General features: G+C 35.1%; 4 protein-coding genes across 8 annotated transcripts; 3 read left to right on the top strand and 1 right to left on the bottom strand.

Annotated features, from left to right (window-relative positions):
• Positions 1-608: 608 nt before the first annotated feature.
• On the bottom strand, positions 609-4,097 carry LOC121780882 (probably inactive copalyl diphosphate synthase 3-like). 5 transcript variants are annotated; one of them, XM_042178526.1, is made up of 9 exons: positions 3,938-4,097; positions 3,657-3,734; positions 3,481-3,560; positions 3,152-3,264; positions 2,956-3,054; positions 2,607-2,855; positions 2,402-2,525; positions 1,406-1,600; positions 609-899 (listed from the first exon to the last, which is right to left on the bottom strand). In XM_042178526.1, exons 1-9 carry the CDS (start codon positions 4,041-4,043, stop codon positions 705-707), a joined length of 1,239 nt encoding a protein of 412 aa, XP_042034460.1. In that variant the 5' UTR covers positions 4,044-4,097; the 3' UTR covers positions 609-704. The 5 variants fall into 5 exon arrangements, with proteins under 5 accessions (XP_042034460.1, XP_042034461.1, XP_042034459.1 ...); XM_042178527.1 differs by having other exon boundaries at positions 3,481-3,545; positions 3,657-3,746; XM_042178525.1 differs by having other exon boundaries at positions 3,657-3,746; positions 3,938-4,096.
• Positions 4,098-11,158: 7,061 nt separating this feature from the next.
• Positions 11,159-13,361, top strand: LOC121782070 (protein TIC 55, chloroplastic-like). The gene is made up of 3 exons (XM_042179769.1): positions 11,159-11,601; positions 11,958-12,060; positions 12,136-13,361. Exons 1-3 carry the CDS (start codon positions 11,213-11,215, stop codon positions 13,267-13,269), a joined length of 1,626 nt encoding a protein of 541 aa, XP_042035703.1. The 5' UTR covers positions 11,159-11,212; the 3' UTR covers positions 13,270-13,361.
• Positions 13,362-13,478: 117 nt separating this feature from the next.
• Positions 13,479-15,068, top strand: LOC121782071 (peroxidase 18-like). Its single transcript, XM_042179770.1, has 4 exons — positions 13,479-14,018; positions 14,091-14,270; positions 14,350-14,515; positions 14,590-15,068. Exons 1-4 carry the CDS (start codon positions 13,803-13,805, stop codon positions 15,009-15,011), a joined length of 984 nt encoding a protein of 327 aa, XP_042035704.1. The 5' UTR covers positions 13,479-13,802; the 3' UTR covers positions 15,012-15,068.
• A 665-nt stretch (positions 15,069-15,733) lies between these two features.
• Positions 15,734-18,151, top strand: LOC121782202 (putative pentatricopeptide repeat-containing protein At3g25970). The gene has a single exon (XM_042179941.1). It carries the CDS (start codon positions 15,972-15,974, stop codon positions 18,126-18,128), a length of 2,157 nt encoding a protein of 718 aa, XP_042035875.1. The 5' UTR covers positions 15,734-15,971; the 3' UTR covers positions 18,129-18,151.
• Positions 18,152-18,290: the final 139 nt, after the last annotated feature.

Raw genomic sequence — 18,290 nt, forward strand, 5'->3', positions numbered from 1 at the left:
TTCAGACCTGCTTGCCGCTTGGTCTCATAACTCAAAATGTTTTTTTATCCTCGTATGTACAAAATATATTTGTTATCCTCGTATCTATATTATAAAAACTACTACATAATTAAATAATAAAAATATACACGTACCATTTTACGTACATTGATGCGGAAGAGACCTGAGGTTTCAAACAGGCTTAATTGACCAAAGATATTATATCTGTAGAGTGTAGACTATAGTCAATTAATTTTTCTAGTCACTCAATATTGCACCCTATTTTATTTATTCAACTCTTATTAGTCATTCTCTGAAAAAAGAAACTTTATATAGCATAAGACCCAATCGGGCCGTCGGGCTGTTTTACGGGCTTTGTACGTCGGATTATTTCAAGCCGGGCCCAACACCTAACCAGATCGGCTTGTCTAGACTATCAATCTGGCCGATTTGCTATGACAACTCTAATAAATCTTTTTTAACTACACAAACTACTAAAATTGTGATTTTCGAATTACATGATTAAGACATCGGAACAGTATATGCAAATTAGAATCTCTATATTAATCCCCCTACTAAAAAGAATGACGAAATTTATAAAACCATCATTAAAATTTTCTCGTTGTAAATGTAAAAAGAAGTGAACTACTAGATCAATTATATAAGTAGATGCGAAATTATTCAATTTACTATTTAAAGCTAGTTTTGCTTGATTTTAGAGCCAATTACATAACCTGCTCGAACAGTATTCTTGATATGTGCTGTTCAATTTCTTGAGCAGAAAAATAAGCCTTGTGATAAAATGTTTTTGCAACCACCAAAAACATTTGTTTCGTGGCTTTACTTATGCCATTGGATGAGTCCTGCATCACTAATTGCACCAATAGCTCCATTTCCTTTTCGATTTTCCCATCAATAGTCTGTGTTGGCAAATGAAACAAGAAACAATTACTACTCCATAAGGAATATCCTATATCGGTCTAAAGTGATAACTGAAACCATTGATACTACTCCCTCTGTTTCATATAGTGGAGTCATTTTTTTTCAGCACACTATTTAAGAAAAATTTTGTTAAGTGAGTTGAGTAAAAGAATAATAAAGTAGTAAATGAAAAAGGTAAAGAGATGAAGAGAGAGAAAAAAAAGTAAGAGAGAGTAAAGTAAGTGAAATAAAAATATGTTGACTTTTACTACTAAATAGAGAAATTACTCCACTACTATGGAACGTATTAAAATGGCAAAATGACTTCATTACTATGTAACGGAGAGAGTATGTTTTATACACCACTCCTCTTACCAATTGGTTTTTAGATGAAACCTAATGAATTTCTATTGGTCTACAGCTACGCATTCATTGGGCAATTACTTAATTAAAAAAACTCTATAATAAATTGAACTATTATCATATCTATGATATTTTATTTTACCTTGTGATTTTCAAGCTTGAGAAGGTGGTGGCAAAGTTGATTAGTGAGTTGGGAGAGAGTCTCGTATTCATGGTGAGATAAAACCTCTTTGGAGAGAATATGGCCACCACAAATATTTATAGTCCTTACTATCACTTCTACTTCTGGAATTTCTTCTCCAGTCCCTTCACCAAGCTTCTTTAACCATTCTCCCCACTGTGTAAATTAAATATCCAACTAAGAGGACCAAATTGTCACATCAAATAACACAATAAAACATCACTACACATATAGAATATACCTCATTTAATATACTCCCTTCTTATTAGCAGTAGGCGACACGAGTTTTGACGCAAAATTGATAAATATGAGTGATATAGAGAAAAACTATGGTTGAAGTATTGTAGTGAAAATATGTTTCGTCTCATTATGAGTGACATAGAGAAAAACTATGGCTGAAGTATTGTTAGTGAAAATATGATTCTTCTCATTGTAGAGATAAACTTATCAAAAACATAAAGATACTAATTTATATAAACGTTTACGTGACTATCAGTAGTTCATATGCGTTATATGTATGTATATGCGTGCACACAAGGGCGGAGCCAGCCTTTGGCAATTTTCTCAGAAGGACAAATGCCCCGACACTAGACATACTTCCCATAATTATCTCATACTACATCCGGACCCCAATAGAAGTCTCACTTTGTCTTTTTCGTCCGGTCCCCATTAAAATTCTCATTTCACTTTTACTAATTTTGGCAAGTGGACCGCACATTCCACTAACTAATTACTCCACTCACATTTTATTATAAAATCAATATATAAAAGTGTGTTTCACATTCTACTAACTTTTTCTACCACTTTCATTTACAAAGTCAAATAATTTTTTAAAACTTGTGCCGGTTAAAAATAGGAATTCTATTGGGGACCGGAAGGAGTAGTATATTTTTGTCTTTTCCAAGATAATTTCCTGGCTACTCCCCTACATGCACGTATGTGTGCATATGTACTCACCGCCTCGTGAAGTAGGTCGTCGCTAACATCTCCCTCGATTCCTTCTTGTGCATTTCGAGCAATTTCCTTCATTTGTGTTAGGGCTTCAAACAGTATGGTTATAATCCGTTGTACATTCTTGTAACTGGATTCCTCATGCACAAGTAAATTTCATAGTAAAATAAAATATCTTCCTTAAATCCAATTAATTAAATAAAATGCATACCCTTTTCCAACAACATGGATTTTGGTGCTGAATGCTGTAGAAAATTCAGTGTCCTGATCTTTAAACTGATCACGTTGCTTAATGAAGTAATAAGTTGAAAGAATTTCAGCTAGAATCTGAGATTTAACCCAAGCTAGTCTCTCTCCCGATTTCTCCGCCTCCGATATGCTCGCCACCGCGAAAAAATGGGCTTCTAGAATGTTCTTTCTGCTTATCCCGAACTCCTCAAGGTTGCAATCTTCATACCATCTAATCAAATTAATCATGCAGATGATAATGAATCAATGATGATAATATTGAAATTATTTTTAGCTACTACTAATGAGATTTGATCAATTTTTACACATACTTTTGTAAATGGTTCCATTCCATTTGATGTTGTTCTTGACATTTGTTGTAATCTGATTTTGCAAGCTCAAGATATGTATTCCTTTTAATGTCATTAAGCCTGTAGTAATAAAGAGTTTGGTCAATTAGTCATGAGTTACAGTATTTAACTCGTACTATCATAAAGCTTAACCACAAAAACACATCAAACTAATTACTTGTAAATTGAATCGCCGATCAATACTTCATCTGCGTTGTAATGCTCGATAAAGAATCGAGCATCCAGGCGAGGAAGTCTCGCAAACCATGGTGTTTCTAGCCCATATCTTATCTGTTCAAGTTATCGATGCTTTTTAATTCACAAATTTAAGACGACGAAAAGCAATTCAATTAATTAACTAGAGTAAGATATTTCACCACCAATACATGGTGATGATATATATGATGAAATACAAAAAAAAAGTAACCAATAATTGTTTTGACAGGATTGATTCTCTGATTTCACTAAAATGGTAAATTTTTTAGTAAAAACTGTAATATAACGAACCTTGTCGATTGGTTGCAACTCGAAGCTATCAATAGTTCCAGAACATTTATTAAGCTTCGATTTACCTGCAGTTTCAGTGACTAGATAACGACGGTTAATTTATGCAAGTACACGACACTTTCTCAAGCAGTAATATTTTTTAATCATGGTTATAAGAAATTTTTAAATAATTTTACCTCCTCTTGCATCTTTTCTGAAAATAGGATGATTATTCACATGGGGTGGAATTTGTTGTCTCACATTCTTCCATATCCCCGAACCAGTCTCTTTTTCAAAATATAGTCGAAATTAAAAGAAAATATCGCACATCAAATAATTGAAGTAGAACTCAAACTCATAACATTTGCCAACTTACTTAACACTCACACAAATACAACCTAATAACTACAGCCTTTATGAATTTATAATTGGACCATACATTCTTGATTCTTGAATACACACACAAACAAGAACTCACCGTTGCTGCGATTTTGCGACGAAAGACGACGCCCTTGAGCAGACGAGATTGATCCGCGGCTATTTCCCAAAGGGAAATTGATCGGTGGAGTTGAAAGGATGTACATTTTTTATGCAACTTGAGATTTTTATGTAATGTAATTAAATAGATTATGAGTATATCAAGTTATCAACTAATTATAGTTAATATGGATTACTGCTTATAACATTATAGGGATTAATATGCTATTGCTATTGCAATAATTAAAGTGGTGTAATCTAGTCAACTTAACTCGCTAGCATTAACAACTCTATTCAGTTTTTTTATTTGGGGAAATGAAAATAGTGAGGTTAAACTCTAGAGTTCGTTGTTAATTAACTTGAGTGTTATTGAATTTAAGTTCATGAGTTTTAACATGGCTTACTAAATTCATGGTTCTTTCACTGTCTAGATTGAAAAAGAGCCAGAGTTTTTTTTTCTTTTCTTTTAGCTTGTTTTTTTTTAAATGAGGAAATGACAAATAAACTCCTATAAAAAGCACTGCCGGCCGGAATGTAAAACCATATCCCCAATTTTTTTCTTTTAATTCTATTATTATACCTATATTATTATTTAATGATAATTTTAATACTGTATCTCCAATTAAAATTTGTAAAGTGGATGCATCTGATTGAAACCTAAACTATGCCGCCTAGGAAATAGTGATGTGGTGATATATGCAGCCTCATTTTAGTTTTATTGTCCAATTATGAATATGATACAACATTTAATTAATTCTGTATCTCCTATCGCCCTTTTTTTTGAATTCATGTTATAGTCATAAAATTATATACCCTAATTTTTTTAGATAGTAACACATGAGTATATTTTCTATGCTAGAAATAGTTTATAATATTGTTTGTGTTATTAAGTTTTACCGTCATTATAATTTTGGTCGAACACTTGGAATTCATATAATTTTGTTTTGTTATGATTTTGGATGCATATGCAAAAATATATTAAAAGGAATGAACTAATAGTTTGATAAGGTTACAGTGACCAATGTAGTCACTCGCTCTGAAGAAATGAGGATTCGTCGAATAATAAATATTTGTGTGATTTTCTTTTTTATTGATGTATTACTCTAAAATTAAACAATGTTTCAATGTATAATATTTTTAGCAATATTTTTTTCTGACTGTTATGTACTCTCTCTGTTCCTTGTTAATAGAGGCATTTCTTTTCGGCACGGAGTTTAAGAATAGTGTGTTAAAAGGATGATGAAAAAAATAAGAGAGAATAAAGTAAGAGAGATAAAGAGAGAATAAAGTAAAAAGGATAAAGAGAGAATAAAGTAAAAGGGATAATTACTTTTTACCAAAACTAGAAATGACTCTATTAACTTAGAACTTCCTAAAATAGAAAATGACCCTATTAACATGGAACAGAGGGAGTACCTATTTATCATACTATTCGCACCCCCGAATTAAAAATCCTGAATATATTATTTTTTTAAAATAAACTTTGTCACTGATAGAAATGAGGAAATTGCAACTGATGTCAAGATATTTTTTTAAAAATAAACTTCTATGAAGAAGGAAATCCGAATTAAAAATCCTGAATATATTATTTTTTAAAATAAACTTTGTCACTGATAGAAGTGAGGAAATTGCAACTGATGGCAAGATATTTTTAAAAAAATAAACTTCTATGAAGAAGGAAATGTCAAATAAACTCCTATAGAAATAAAAAAATTGCAACTGATGTCAAGATGGTTCGAACTCGACACCTTATACAATAATAATGTATAAACTCTTTGCTAAAGGACAAAGGCTGTGGACTCTTTTCTTTAGCATGTTTTTTTATACACTAGTTTGTTTAACTATCCTTATGCTATTAGATTTGACTCAACGACAATAATACTTGGAGTTCTTGTGCAATTATTTGCAATTAATTGTTTTGGCAGTTTGCGTAGTTGAGTTACTAAATAAAAAATACGTAATTATCACAATCTTAAATTGAGGATATTTGATGTTATCTTTCAAAAAAAAATCTATATGTACTATTTTTAATATATATTGTTAGCACATATTTGGTAGGGTAGATAATTCATCTAGAGATAAAATTTTATGAAAAAAATGTCAATTTTTGTTTAATTTCCATATATTTAAGCAACAGTAAAAGATAGTTGAGAAATAATGGTTACTTGAATTATGATTTCTGAACTAATTAATGTCCAATTTCCTTCTGACCTTTTAAACACGACAAATAAATACGTCAGAGTAAAAAATTTAGCTGCAACACCCCTTAATTATGGCTGACTAAATTTTAGGTCGGCGGCCAATTTTTTTCGTAATTAATTCGCCATTTTTTTTGTGATTAATATGGAGTATTTAGGTTGTATTTAGTATTCTTCCCAATTTATATAGGCAGTGTTCGGTTTCCAAGATAAAATAATGTCAAGATATAATCTAGAATTGAGTTGTGAGATTCTTTTAGTCATAGGGGATTAGCTATGACTAATTATCCATCTAGAATTGAGTTGTGAGATTGAATCTCATGAACCAAACACAATACAAATTTAATCTCGGATAGAATCTTGCAAACCGAACACCTCCATACTGTATATATAAAACTAATTTTATTCGTTCGAATTTGTTTATTAATTACTAACATACTACTTCTAAAGCTAATACTCCATCCGTTTCTTCATAGTTGAGTCATTTTTCTATTTTAGGAAGTTCCCTCATAGTTGAGTCATTTTCCTATATAATAACTTTTTCTATTTCTTACTTTACTCTCTATTACTTTATTCTATATACTTTATTCACTTTCTACTTTATTCTCGCTACTTTTCCCCCCTCTTACTTTTCTATCTATTTATTTAACACATTCAACATCTCTTTCTTAAACTCCATGTCGAAAAGTTTTGCCTCAACTATAACGAAACGGAGGGAGTAAAATATTGCATCCCTGATCAATGGCCGGTCTGTAGCCCCAGCCTAAAACTAGCACCTAAAACTTATTAACTTCAATCAGCCTTTTATACGTTGCCAACTGCAATTAGAATTTTAATTAAAATAGTTTGCCTCATTATAACTTGTAACACACGAAGTTATTTTAATAAATATATAAAAAATAGGATTGTGATAATATGCAAATTTATTATATTTTAAAAATTTTAAGCTATGATTTGAATATTTAAAAAATGTCAACAGATGACAAAATAACAACAACAAAAAATTTTAAGCTATAATTTGGATATTTATTATATTGTGTTGACTTTTTTTTATTACTGTTATTTTGTCATCTGTTGACATTTTCTAACAGTCCAGATCAAAATTTTGGTTTGTACATTATTTAGAGTTTGCATTTGATTACATTCCATAGTACAGTAACTCTTATGTTGTATACTTATCTTCTTCCACTAATTCTAAATAAATATTATGAATATTATTTTATTCCACACATTCTATAATTAATTTATTTTAATAATTTATTAATGGTTCAAAATTTTAAATATTTATCTTACAAAATTGAAATTTTAAAATGTAATCAATTGTTTTCAGATTTTCATTTATATCTTTTATAAAAATGTGTGAGCAACTATAATAATGTAATTATTTAGCATTATTCTTTTAATTTTTTAATTTGTGATCAACAAGATGTGGGATTTCGGGTTAAGAAAGTAATTAATCTCAAGTTGCATTCGAGTGTGATTAAGAAAAAGTCTATGTGTGTTTTTTATGTAAACTTAATAAATAAATTATGTCGAGTTGACTGGTTCAAATTTCTCATGTAATTATTTGTAGTCATATTATAAACCAGACATCCCATTTTTCTTGCTTTTTGCTGGGAAGAGGGATGCATGGCGCAAATGGACAGCCTCTTCCCTTCAATGCGATGGACATTTTTGTACTCCACTAAGTAGTTTTTTTTTTAATTTAAGTCTTTTTTACAATGGACCAGTAAATCAGCAATTGACTGAAGAATCCAAAAAAACACTTGAATGAAAAGAAATAACTCTATGTGTGGACTAGATAACTTTACTTTCCCCTTAATAAATTAAGGCAAAATATATCCAGAGGTTCTTATATGAGTACATTTTATTTCATTAGGTCCTTCTATAAAAAATTTTGGTTTATTAGATTCTTGTACTAATGCATTTTATCTCATTGAATCCATTATGAAATTATACTAATGCATGTTGATGCAAGAGGTTCTTTGATTGATTCTTTATTTAACAAACTCCTTAATTTAATTAACTTTTCTTGTGTTGATTAATTTTTTTTCTTGTTTATTTTAAAATTAATTCAGTTGCAATACACTCAAAATTATTGGAAAATGCTAATTTATAACTTGTGAACGTGCAATACAATGAATTTTCTATTTTATCAATTATTCTTGAAAAAAGAAAATAAATAAATTTAATTAACACAAGAAAAATTAATTAAATTTTGAAGTCCGTTAAATAAAGATCCAATCAAATTAAAAATAAAAGTACTAAGTAAAAATGAATTACTAGCAAAACAATTATAAAATGATCTAATTAATACTCCCTCCGTCCACGAAAAATAGGGCTATTCCATTTTTATCCCTCGTTTCGAAAAAATGATAATAAATAATTAAAGTGAAGAGAAAGAAAAGTAAGAGAGAGAATAATATAGACAAAAAACTTCTCCATATTATTCTCTCTCTTACTGATACAAGGATCAAATAAACCAAAAAATTGTAGAAACCTAATCAAACAAAATGTTTTGCCTAAATTTAAGTGATATACATGTGCGTAACATGTGTATTTATTTGTATCAAATTTAGGTAGTTTTCCATTTCTTGGTAAATTTCTCTTACCTGGAGTAAGAGAATACTAGATCAGTTTAAGTATAAAACATTTAAAATGCCTTTTGTGGGCCTACAAACTGGTGAGCCCAAAATGGTTGGGCTTAGGACAATAAAGTTCTATTCGAACTATACTAGTTTCCTAGTATTTCCTTTTTTATGTCTTCCATTTCCTCTATTTTTGTTTTCTATAGGTTTTATAAATATAAGAGTGAACTACACTAATTTGATCTTGTCGAAAAATGCACCAATGGTCTATAAAAAATTTTTATATTTTTTTGTCCCTAGAAATTACATTTTTGGTACTTGTCGGTCTTTTATACCCCTCTACATTTGAAAAATCTCCTAAATGCCATGGAGGGCATTTTTGGTATTTAGAAATTACAATTTTGGTATCTCTTCAATCATGCAAATTTTTTTGACATATATAAAAACACATTTTCAGATAGAAAATATTTACATTTCTGATATTATTCCATTTTATATCTTTACAAGATAAAATATTTTCTTTTGAATTATTTCACCTAAATATTTTAAATAATTACTTGAATAACGTAGATTAAGCTTTATAATGAAAAAATTACTATAGTTTACTTTAATATTTTTGGTAAAAAAATATTACTTGCAATAGTTCGCTTTAATTTACGTTAGATATAGTTCACTTAAATTTTGATTATTATACTTAAAAATATTTTTCGCTATACTTTATTTTAATTAATGTAATTAAAATATTTATTTTTCACTTAAGTATAATAATATTGAAAAATTACTATAATTCACTATAATATTTTTTCTTCTCAAATTTAAAAAATTTAAGTAAAAATAAATTTCCCAAAAAATTTTCTGTAGTTCACTTTAATATTTTTATTGAAAAATGTTACTATTAGAGTTATTTTTTTCTTCGCAAACATAGAGATTGAGCTGTATAATAAAGACTAATATTTAATTTTAAAAATAATTAAATCATAATTAAAATATTTTATTTCTTATTTAAAATTTTGAAATTATAAAGCATTAAATATTATTTAAATGAAAGTATAATTGAGTTTCTAAAAGAAAATGGTGATGGAAGAAAAAATTTAAAAAATTAAAGGGAAAGTTGCAAGGTCTAAAATGCCCTCAAACTATAAATATTTACACTAATGGTGCCTAGGGTCGCTATTTTAGTCTTGTCGTACCAAAACCGATATAAAATTTTTTTAGGGATCATTGGTGCATTTTTCTACAAAATCAGGGACTATTAGTGTAGTTCACTCTAAATATAAACTATGGTGCATATGATAGAAGTTCAGAAGGCGAGGATGTTAATCACCTCATTTCATTAATTCAACAAATTGAGGAATGTTATCTATATGCATCTTATCCGGTTCCTGAACCACAAGGTACATGCACCTAGAACGAGAAGTTGTCATGGCAAGGCCCGTTGAGGATTACTTCACGGCCGAGCCACAATGGGGGCATATGTATTCAGTCGCCGGTTTAGGACGCGCACGAATAAATTTCTACGCATAGCAAATACCTCCGCTGCGCAAGAAGAATACTTCGGGCAGCAGCCCAACAGGCTTGATCGGCAAAGCCTGTAAATGCTACAAAGTGTGCATCGGACATCCGAAAACTTGCGACTGACAAAGGTTCTGACATGCTCAACGAGTACTTGCACAGTGTCGACCTGCAAGGCCATTTGTAACGCATTCGACAATACAATTGAAGGCCACGTGCCCGTCCCTACAACATACTAGATTACTATTTCGCTAGACATTCATGATGTCATTTTCTTGCACAACCGAGCCCAATAGAGTTCTTTTTGTTCAGAAGCAAAGAGGATGTCCACAAAGATGTAGAAGTATTCGAAGTTCTTAAAACATGTTTCAACATTATCAAAGACCCGAGGCGTTTGTGGTTACGAAAAGTGCTTGCCGACATCATGTGTGCGTGTATTATCATGCACGAGATGATAATTGAATGAAAGACCAACGCCCCTAATTGAGTCGACGAGGATATCGTCTACTCGTCGAGCTCAAGGTGCACCGCAACATGTACGAAAATAGCTAAGGCGCAGTGAGTCGGCTCGTGATGCCGCTACCCATGATCTAGTCGAACGAATTCGGGAACGCTTCGGTCACATTGACAAGTGATTATGATTTCGATTATTATTTTCCATTTATAACAATGAGTAACTTTAGGATTTAATAAATCTAAAATTTTATTTGTATTAAAAGTAAATTACATATTGAATTTAATTAAAATCTTATCAACATGCATAATTTAGGAAAGAAATGATTAAATATTGGTATTGTTTATCAGGATGATAAAAATTAAAAAGTCATAATCATTCAGAAATGATGAATTATTTGCGCGGGCAGAAATAAAAACGACTCATTTTATCATTTTTTAAATTCTTTTCTTAAGAGTCTTTATCCAAATCAGGTTGTTTTCGTTCAACCAAATAAACTTCCAAATTTTGGATAGCTGAAGCAAATGGCGGTCTTACAGTTACAATCGATTCCCACCATCACAATTCCATCACCACAACCAAAACTCTCAAAATCAAGCATCACATTGTATAGCCGACGACGCTTGAGCCCCAGCCACTATCACCAACTGCAGAAACACCGCCTGAAACGGAGCGCAGTCGCCGAAGAAATCTCAGCGGCGGAGGTCGATCAAAGCGTGATTGGCGATGAAGAAACTCTCAGGCAGAAGGAAACAGTCGGTTATGATTGGAGCGAAGAATGGTATCCGCTCTATCTCACCAAAAACGTCCCCGACGACGCGCCGCTTGGCCTCACGGTGTTCGACAAGCAGGTCGTCCTGTTTAAAGACGGCGCCGGCGAGCTCAGGTGCTACGAAGATCGCTGCCCCCACCGGTAGGTTTGATACTGCTTTTTTGTTTAAATCGATAATTGAGGTCAGCTTTAGCTTCTGCTATGCTAGAAAATTTGGTACCAATTCAATCATAAGTTGAAATTAGGGCACTTAATTTGGGGAGCAACTAATGAACAATCTAGTACATTTCCACATTTTGGCTTAGTTGCTCTAGGTTTATTTTTCAATGTTTCATTCTTTTGAATTGTGTTCTTCAAATTATTGATGTTATCAAAATGTAGGTTGCTGTATACTATGTGCAACAACTGTTTTGTGCTCTCCTGTAAAAGGATATAAGGTGTTATGTATTAGCATAATAATTTGGGGCTTCATGAGTGACGTTTTCGTGTTCGTGTAGACTAGCAAAACTTTCCGAAGGTCAGCTATTTGATGGTAGATTGGAGTGTTTGTACCACGGTTGGCAATTCGAAGGCAATGGTAAATGTGTGAAAATACCACAGGTTTGTTTGTGTTGATTGATCAGTTTCCACAGATTATAAAACATGCTCCTAAAAAACGGATTCCTTCTTCGACAGCTCTCAAAAGGCGCAAAGATCCCATCATCGGCTTGTGTGAGAACATACGAAATCAAGGATTCACAGGGCGTGATATGGATCTGGATGTCGCGTAAGAGTCCTCCCAATCCTGCAAAAATACCTTGGTTTGAGAATTTTGAGAGGCCAGGGTTTCGAGATTTATCAACCATCCACGAGCTCCCCTATGATCACTCCATCCTTTTAGAGAACCTTATGGATCCTTCCCATGTTCCTATCTCACACAACAGATCAGATTCTAATGCGAAAAGGGAAGAAGCAGGGCCGTTGTATTTTGAGGTGACTGAAAGGACAGGGCGAGGCTTTGCTGGCCGGTGGGGTAGAGAAAGAGACGTATCATTGCCAAATCACATCCCGAACTTTCTGAGGTTTGAGGCACCTTGTGTACTTCAGAGTAACCGGGAAGTCATTGACAAGAAGGGCCAGAAGATCTACTTCTCGGGGCTGTTCCTCTGCAGACCATCGGGGCAAGGGAAGTCTATGCTCATAGTTCGCTTTGGGAACACGATGAAGCCCTCATTTGTGTTCAAACTGCTTCCAAAATGGTTCTTGCATCAGACAGCTAGCAAGATTCTTGAGGAAGACATGGGGTTCCTTTCCTCTCAGAATGAGATTCTTGTGAGAGAAAAAGCTCCGACAAGAGAGCTCTACATCAACTTGAAGACGTCAGACACGTGGGTTGCAGAGTACCGAAGATGGATGGACAAAGTTGGACATGGAATGCCTTACCATTTCGGCCACAGCACAGTTTCTTTACCAGAAAACCCTGCACTGGTCGAGCATGCTCCAGCCGGATTCACTGCCAGCCTCTCGGCTTCTCAGCCAGCTAAGGGCGGCATTGGAACAATGCACGCCCCGAACCCTGCAAACAGATACTTCCGGCATGTGATCCACTGCAAGGGGTGCAGGAACGTCGTGAAGTCTTGTCATGTGTGGAAGAAAGCTCTCTCTATTGCTGCTGCTGTTTCTACGGCTTTGGCAATTCTGGCATCAGGGAGGATGTCGAGGGTGCTGTTGTTGCTCGCGGCTGCAGTTTTCGTGGCTGGGATTCAGATCTGCTCGAGTGTGATTGCAATGAACACAACCAACTACATAAGAAGTCATAGGAGGTTGTGATGTGAAGTAGTAGCTGCAAAAGTATGGTATTGCTTTTACATGTGTAGGCAATGTTGAAGTTTCTGTTAAATAAAATATGTTTGTTTGCAGTATTTTTCATGGAAAAGAATTTGCAGGTTGCTATTTTAAAGTCATTATTATTCACCGAACACAAAAGTAGAAAAAAGAAATGTTGGACTAAAACAGTTAACCAGAAGCTGGAATCCTTCAGATTCAATGTTCTCTCTGTAGTCTGAATTTTCAATATGAAAATCATCTTAATGTATCTATGTATTTCTGACATAGTACTAAATATATATACAGTTTCCTTCCAACTCCCACCTACCTGAGCTCTTTCAGTTTCATGCAAGAAGAGCATTTACTGAGTATTTGTCACTGTCCCACTTTGCCAAACCTGCCTCAACCATCTCCAAAATAAATGCAGAGTTATAGGGAGTAATAAATAGACAAAGTCTCTTCCTCTCATGGCGCGTGACTTCTTTCTGTATTAAGGGAATACAGCCAAAAGCAGGTTGCAGAAAGCTCAGCAAAAAATGGATTATGTGTACAAATTGTTGATGCTTATGTCTTCTATCACTCTATGCCTCCTTCCATTCTCTTCTTGCTCGGCTCCCTCTGTCGGTTTCTACGCAGGTTCATGCCCCGCAGCTGAGATCATGGTGAAGAACACAGTGAGATCAGCTTCCGATTTGGATCCCACGATTCCCGGGAAGCTCCTTCGCTTGCTCTTCCACGACTGCTTCATCGAGGCTAGTTACACCTATTTCACTCAGAGATTTCCTACTTGAGATTGCAAGATTCAAATCTCATTATCTTTACAGGGCTGTGATGCTTCCATACTACTTCAAGGTAATGGGACGGAGAGAAGCGATCCCGGGAACGCATCTGTTGAGGGATTTGCAGTTATAGACTCAGCAAAGAGATTGCTCGAAATCTTCTGCCCGGGAACAGTTTCTTGTGCCGACATTCTTGCACTGGCTGCTAGAGACGCAGTTCAATACGTACGTACATACATTCTATAACCAAGTTTCGAATACGCTTTTTTTGAGATTCGAATTCGGATGAAATTTGCGTCTGCAGACAGGAGGGCCGAGCGTGCAGATTCCGACAGGAAGGAGAGATGGTAGGATTTCAGCAGCTGCAAATGTGAGACCAAACATCATAGACACAAGCTTCACATTAGATGAGATGGCTAAGCTCTTCTCTATCAAGGGTTTGTCCATGGATGACCTTGTAACCCTCTCAGGTATACTAATTCAACCATACTATGGGGCCGTTTGGTTGTCATGTTTACTTGTGACTAAATGTCATGTCTTGTAGGGGGTCACACAATCGGAAGATCGCATTGCAGCTCATTCAACAACCGGTTCAAGGTCGACCTGAGTGGAAATGTTACAGTGATCGACTCATCCCTGGACCGGCAGTACGCGGTCCAGCTAACGAAAATGTGTCCTGCCTGTGCCAGGGATGATTCGATCACTGTGAATAACGACCCGGGCACGCCCTTTCAGTTCGACAACCAGTACTACAGGATAGTGCTGGAGCACAAGGGGCTTTTCCAGGCTGATTCTGCACTGGTAAATGATGATAGAACGAGGAGCAAAGTAATTGAATTTGCAAACAGTGAAGATGGTTTCTTTGAGAATTGGGCAGTTTCTTTCTTGAAACTTAGCATGATTGGGGTTAAGACTGGTGATGATGAGGGAGAGATTCGGCAATCTTGTTCGATGCCTAATAAATGATTCCATTATTACCACTGTAATTATTATTTTTTGTTAGCGTTTCATGTGAAAATGTCATTTCATATACTACTACAGTAAATCCAATACTGCAGTGTTATGGATGGTATTATCTAAGTAAATATATTCATTGTGATTATAGATCATACAAAAGTTAATAATTTCAAGTTACTACACTGGAAAATATTTTGATTTGATCATTTTGGGCATACAGGTCTGTAGAGAGTTAGAATTTCATGTAAAAGTATTAAGAGGCTACTGTTTTTATGCAATATACTAGATAGAACAATGTACTACTATTTGCGTTTGTTAAATACTCCCTCTGTCCCACATAATTTGACCCAGTTTTCCATTTTGGGTTATCCCACATAATTTGACCTATTTCACTTTTACCATTTTTGGTAGTGGACCTCACATTCCACTAACTCATTCATACTCACATTTAATTATAAAACTAATATATAAAAGTGGGACCCACATTCCACTAACTTTTTCAACTCACTTTTCATTACATTTCTTAAAACTCGTGCCAGATCAAAGTTTCCCAAATTATGTGGGACGGAGGGAGTACTATTTTACAATGAATTACCAAATTGGCCCCATATATTGCAAGTCTAATGCCAGAAGTATTTATGTTTAAAAAATATTATAAGCATTTAATTTAAGTAAGGGTATAATATCATTTCGTATATTTTTTCACTATTTCGAGCTTTAATGTCATTTTTCCGGATTCTCTTCTCTTTTCAAAATTGGCCACTGACATACTTTTCCTTTCTATTTATTTATAAACAAAGACAGATAAACTGATAAATTGAATATAGTTAACCATACCAAATTCAGTTAGGATTCTAGCGATTTCAAGTACTGTAGGAGTATCAGAAATCGCATCAACTAGCCTTAGCAACTGTTGGAGAAAGAATCCATTGAATGATTGAAGAATTCCGATCTCCAATCTGCTCGTGAATGAGGGCTCTGCAATTTCTCCGCGAAACTGCTCCTCTCAATCTATCATGTGTTGCGGCGGCTCATTGTGACGCCATCAAATCATCGCTCATCACAGACACCTACATTTCCAACAAACTCATAAGCAGGTACCAAAAATGCAAGGAATTGAACGCCTCCCTGAAGGTGTTCGACGAAATGCCTCAAAGAGACACCGCTTCTTGGAACACCGTGATTTCCGGCCACGTGAATTCCGGGAGCTTTTCCACCGCATGGGAGTTCTTGAAAACTATGAAAGGACTCGGCTTTCCGTTCGACGCCTATACTTTTGGCAGCATACTCAAGGGCATTGTAGCAAGTGGCGGATTAATGTATGGCCGGCAAGTTCATGCTGATATTGTGAAGATGGGATTTGGTGATAATGTATATGCTGCTAGTGCTCTTCTGCACATGTACGCCGTTTGCAGTGGAGTCGAGGATGCGAATAAGGTGTTTAGGCACATGAAGGAGAGGAATACCGTTTCTTGGAATACTTTGATTGGGGGGTTTTCGGAGGTGGGAAATCTGTGTCGTTGTCTTGAGTTGTTTCGGTGTATGGAGATTGAAGGTGTTGGAGTCGACGATGCAACGTTTGCACCTATTCTGACATTGCTCTGTGATGCTGAGTTTTATGAGTTGACAAGGCAGATCCATGGGAGCATTATGAAACGGGGGCTGGAGTACGAGAGCACTGTGCTTAACGCCACGATAACTGCGTATGCAGAGTGTGGAAGCGTTGGAGCTGCCGAGAAAGTGTTTGATACAGCTATAGAGAATCGGGATTTAGTGACATGGAACTCGATGTTAGCGGCTTATTTGGATCATGGTCTGGAGGAATGTTGCTTCGCTGTTTTCTTGGATATGATGAGAGGGAGGTTGAAGGTGGATGCTTACACGTGCTCCACTGTTATAAGTGCTTGCTCTGGAGATGCAAAATGGAGCCTCGGAAAATCCTTGCATTGCCTAGTGGTAAAGAGGGGACTAGAGCAGACAACACAAGTATCTAATGCATTGATTTCTATGTATTTGAAATCTGATGGTCAAAACATGGACGATGCGTTGAGAGTTTTTGAACATATAGACGTGAAGGACCATGTATCGTGGAACACAATTCTGACCGGTTTGTCACAGAACGGTGCCAGTGAAAATGCCATAAGGCTCTTCCAGCAGATGCATTTGAATTACCTGAAAATCGACCAATATGCATTTGCGGCAGTCTTGAGATCTTGCTCAGATTTAGCCACGCTCAATTTGGGCCGGCAGGTTCATGTTCTGGTGTTGAAATCAGGCCAGGAGGAAAATGAGTATGTCGCTAGTGCATTGATATTTATGTACTCTAAATGTGGGATCATTGAAGATGCTCGCCAATCCTTCGAGGCCTCTCAGAAGGGAAGCTCTGTGACATGGAACTCGGTCATTTTTGCATATGCACAACACGGGCAAGGGAAAGGTGCGCTTGAACTGTTTTACCTCATGACACAGCGACAAGTGAAGCTGGATCATATCACTTTTGTTGCTGCTCTAACTGCGTGCAGTCACATTGGTTTGGTTGACGAAGGTTTGGATTTATTGAAATATATGGAATCTGAATATGGAGTTCCAGCCCGGATGGAGAATTATGCGTGTGCAGTTGACTTGCTTGGAAGAGCTGGACGTCTCATGGAGGCAAAGGAACTGATTGATGATATGCCTTTTGAACCCAATGTGATGGTTTGGAAAACATTCTTAGGTGCTTGTAGGGCGTGCGGTGACATAGAACTGGCGACTCGGGTAGCTGACAATCTGATGGAACTCGACCCTGGAGATCACTGCACTTATGTTCTTCTTTCTGATATGTATGGCCAACTTAAGAAGTGGGACGAGAAGGCTGCCATGAAAAGGCTGATGAGAGATAAGAGCGTCAAAAAGGTGCCAGGTTGGAGTTGGATAGAGTTGCACCATGACGTTCATTCTTTTAACGCAGACGACCATTCACACCCTAGATCCCTAGAAATATATGATGCACTGGAAGAACTAATGAATGAAATGAGAAATTCTGATGATCCTCTGGTCATAGATATTCACCAGGATGATCTGGATCTTGCTAATGGAAATTGGATGGTGAATTCCGATGATTGTATTCAATCTGTGCTGGTATAAGATGAAGACATGATACTCTCTTCCTCATTATGATACACATTAGATTAAACAGTGGTAACTGGGATTGATGATTCAATCTGAGATCACTCTAAAAGTCATGAGCTCCGTATTATTTAAAAATGACCTTTTGCGTTTAGTCTACGTTCTGCATTCAAACTTGTA

The sequence above is a fragment of the Salvia splendens genome, chromosome 20 (genome assembly GCF_004379255.2).
Source record: "Salvia splendens isolate huo1 chromosome 20, SspV2, whole genome shotgun sequence".
NCBI lineage: Eukaryota > Viridiplantae > Streptophyta > Magnoliopsida > Lamiales > Lamiaceae > Salvia > Salvia splendens.

Bases quoted from the DNA above. Each gene is read 5' to 3' on its own strand.
- LOC121780882 (XM_042178525.1), bottom strand. From the start codon at position 4,043: ATGTACATCCTTTCAACTCCACCGATCAATTTCCCTTTGGGAAATAGC. The intron at 3,561-3,656 runs GTAAAATTATTT...GTCGTTATCTAG, and splicing joins CAGAAAAGATGCAAGAGGAG to TCACTGAAACTGCAGGTAAA. The intron at 1,601-2,401 runs GTGAGTACATAT...TAATTTACACAG, and splicing joins ACGACCTACTTCACGAGGCG to TGGGGAGAATGGTTAAAGAA.
- LOC121782070 (XM_042179769.1), top strand. From the start codon at position 11,213: ATGGCGGTCTTACAGTTACAATCGATTCCCACCATCACAATTCCATCA. The intron at 11,602-11,957 runs GTAGGTTTGATA...GTGTTCGTGTAG, and splicing joins GAAGATCGCTGCCCCCACCG to ACTAGCAAAACTTTCCGAAG. The intron at 12,061-12,135 runs GTTTGTTTGTGT...CTTCTTCGACAG, and splicing joins AATGTGTGAAAATACCACAG to CTCTCAAAAGGCGCAAAGAT.
- LOC121782071 (XM_042179770.1), top strand. From the start codon at position 13,803: ATGGATTATGTGTACAAATTGTTGATGCTTATGTCTTCTATCACTCTA. The intron at 14,271-14,349 runs GTACGTACATAC...TTGCGTCTGCAG, and splicing joins CTAGAGACGCAGTTCAATAC to ACAGGAGGGCCGAGCGTGCA. The intron at 14,516-14,589 runs GTATACTAATTC...CATGTCTTGTAG, and splicing joins TGACCTTGTAACCCTCTCAG to GGGGTCACACAATCGGAAGA.
- LOC121782202 (XM_042179941.1), top strand. From the start codon at position 15,972: ATGAGGGCTCTGCAATTTCTCCGCGAAACTGCTCCTCTCAATCTATCA.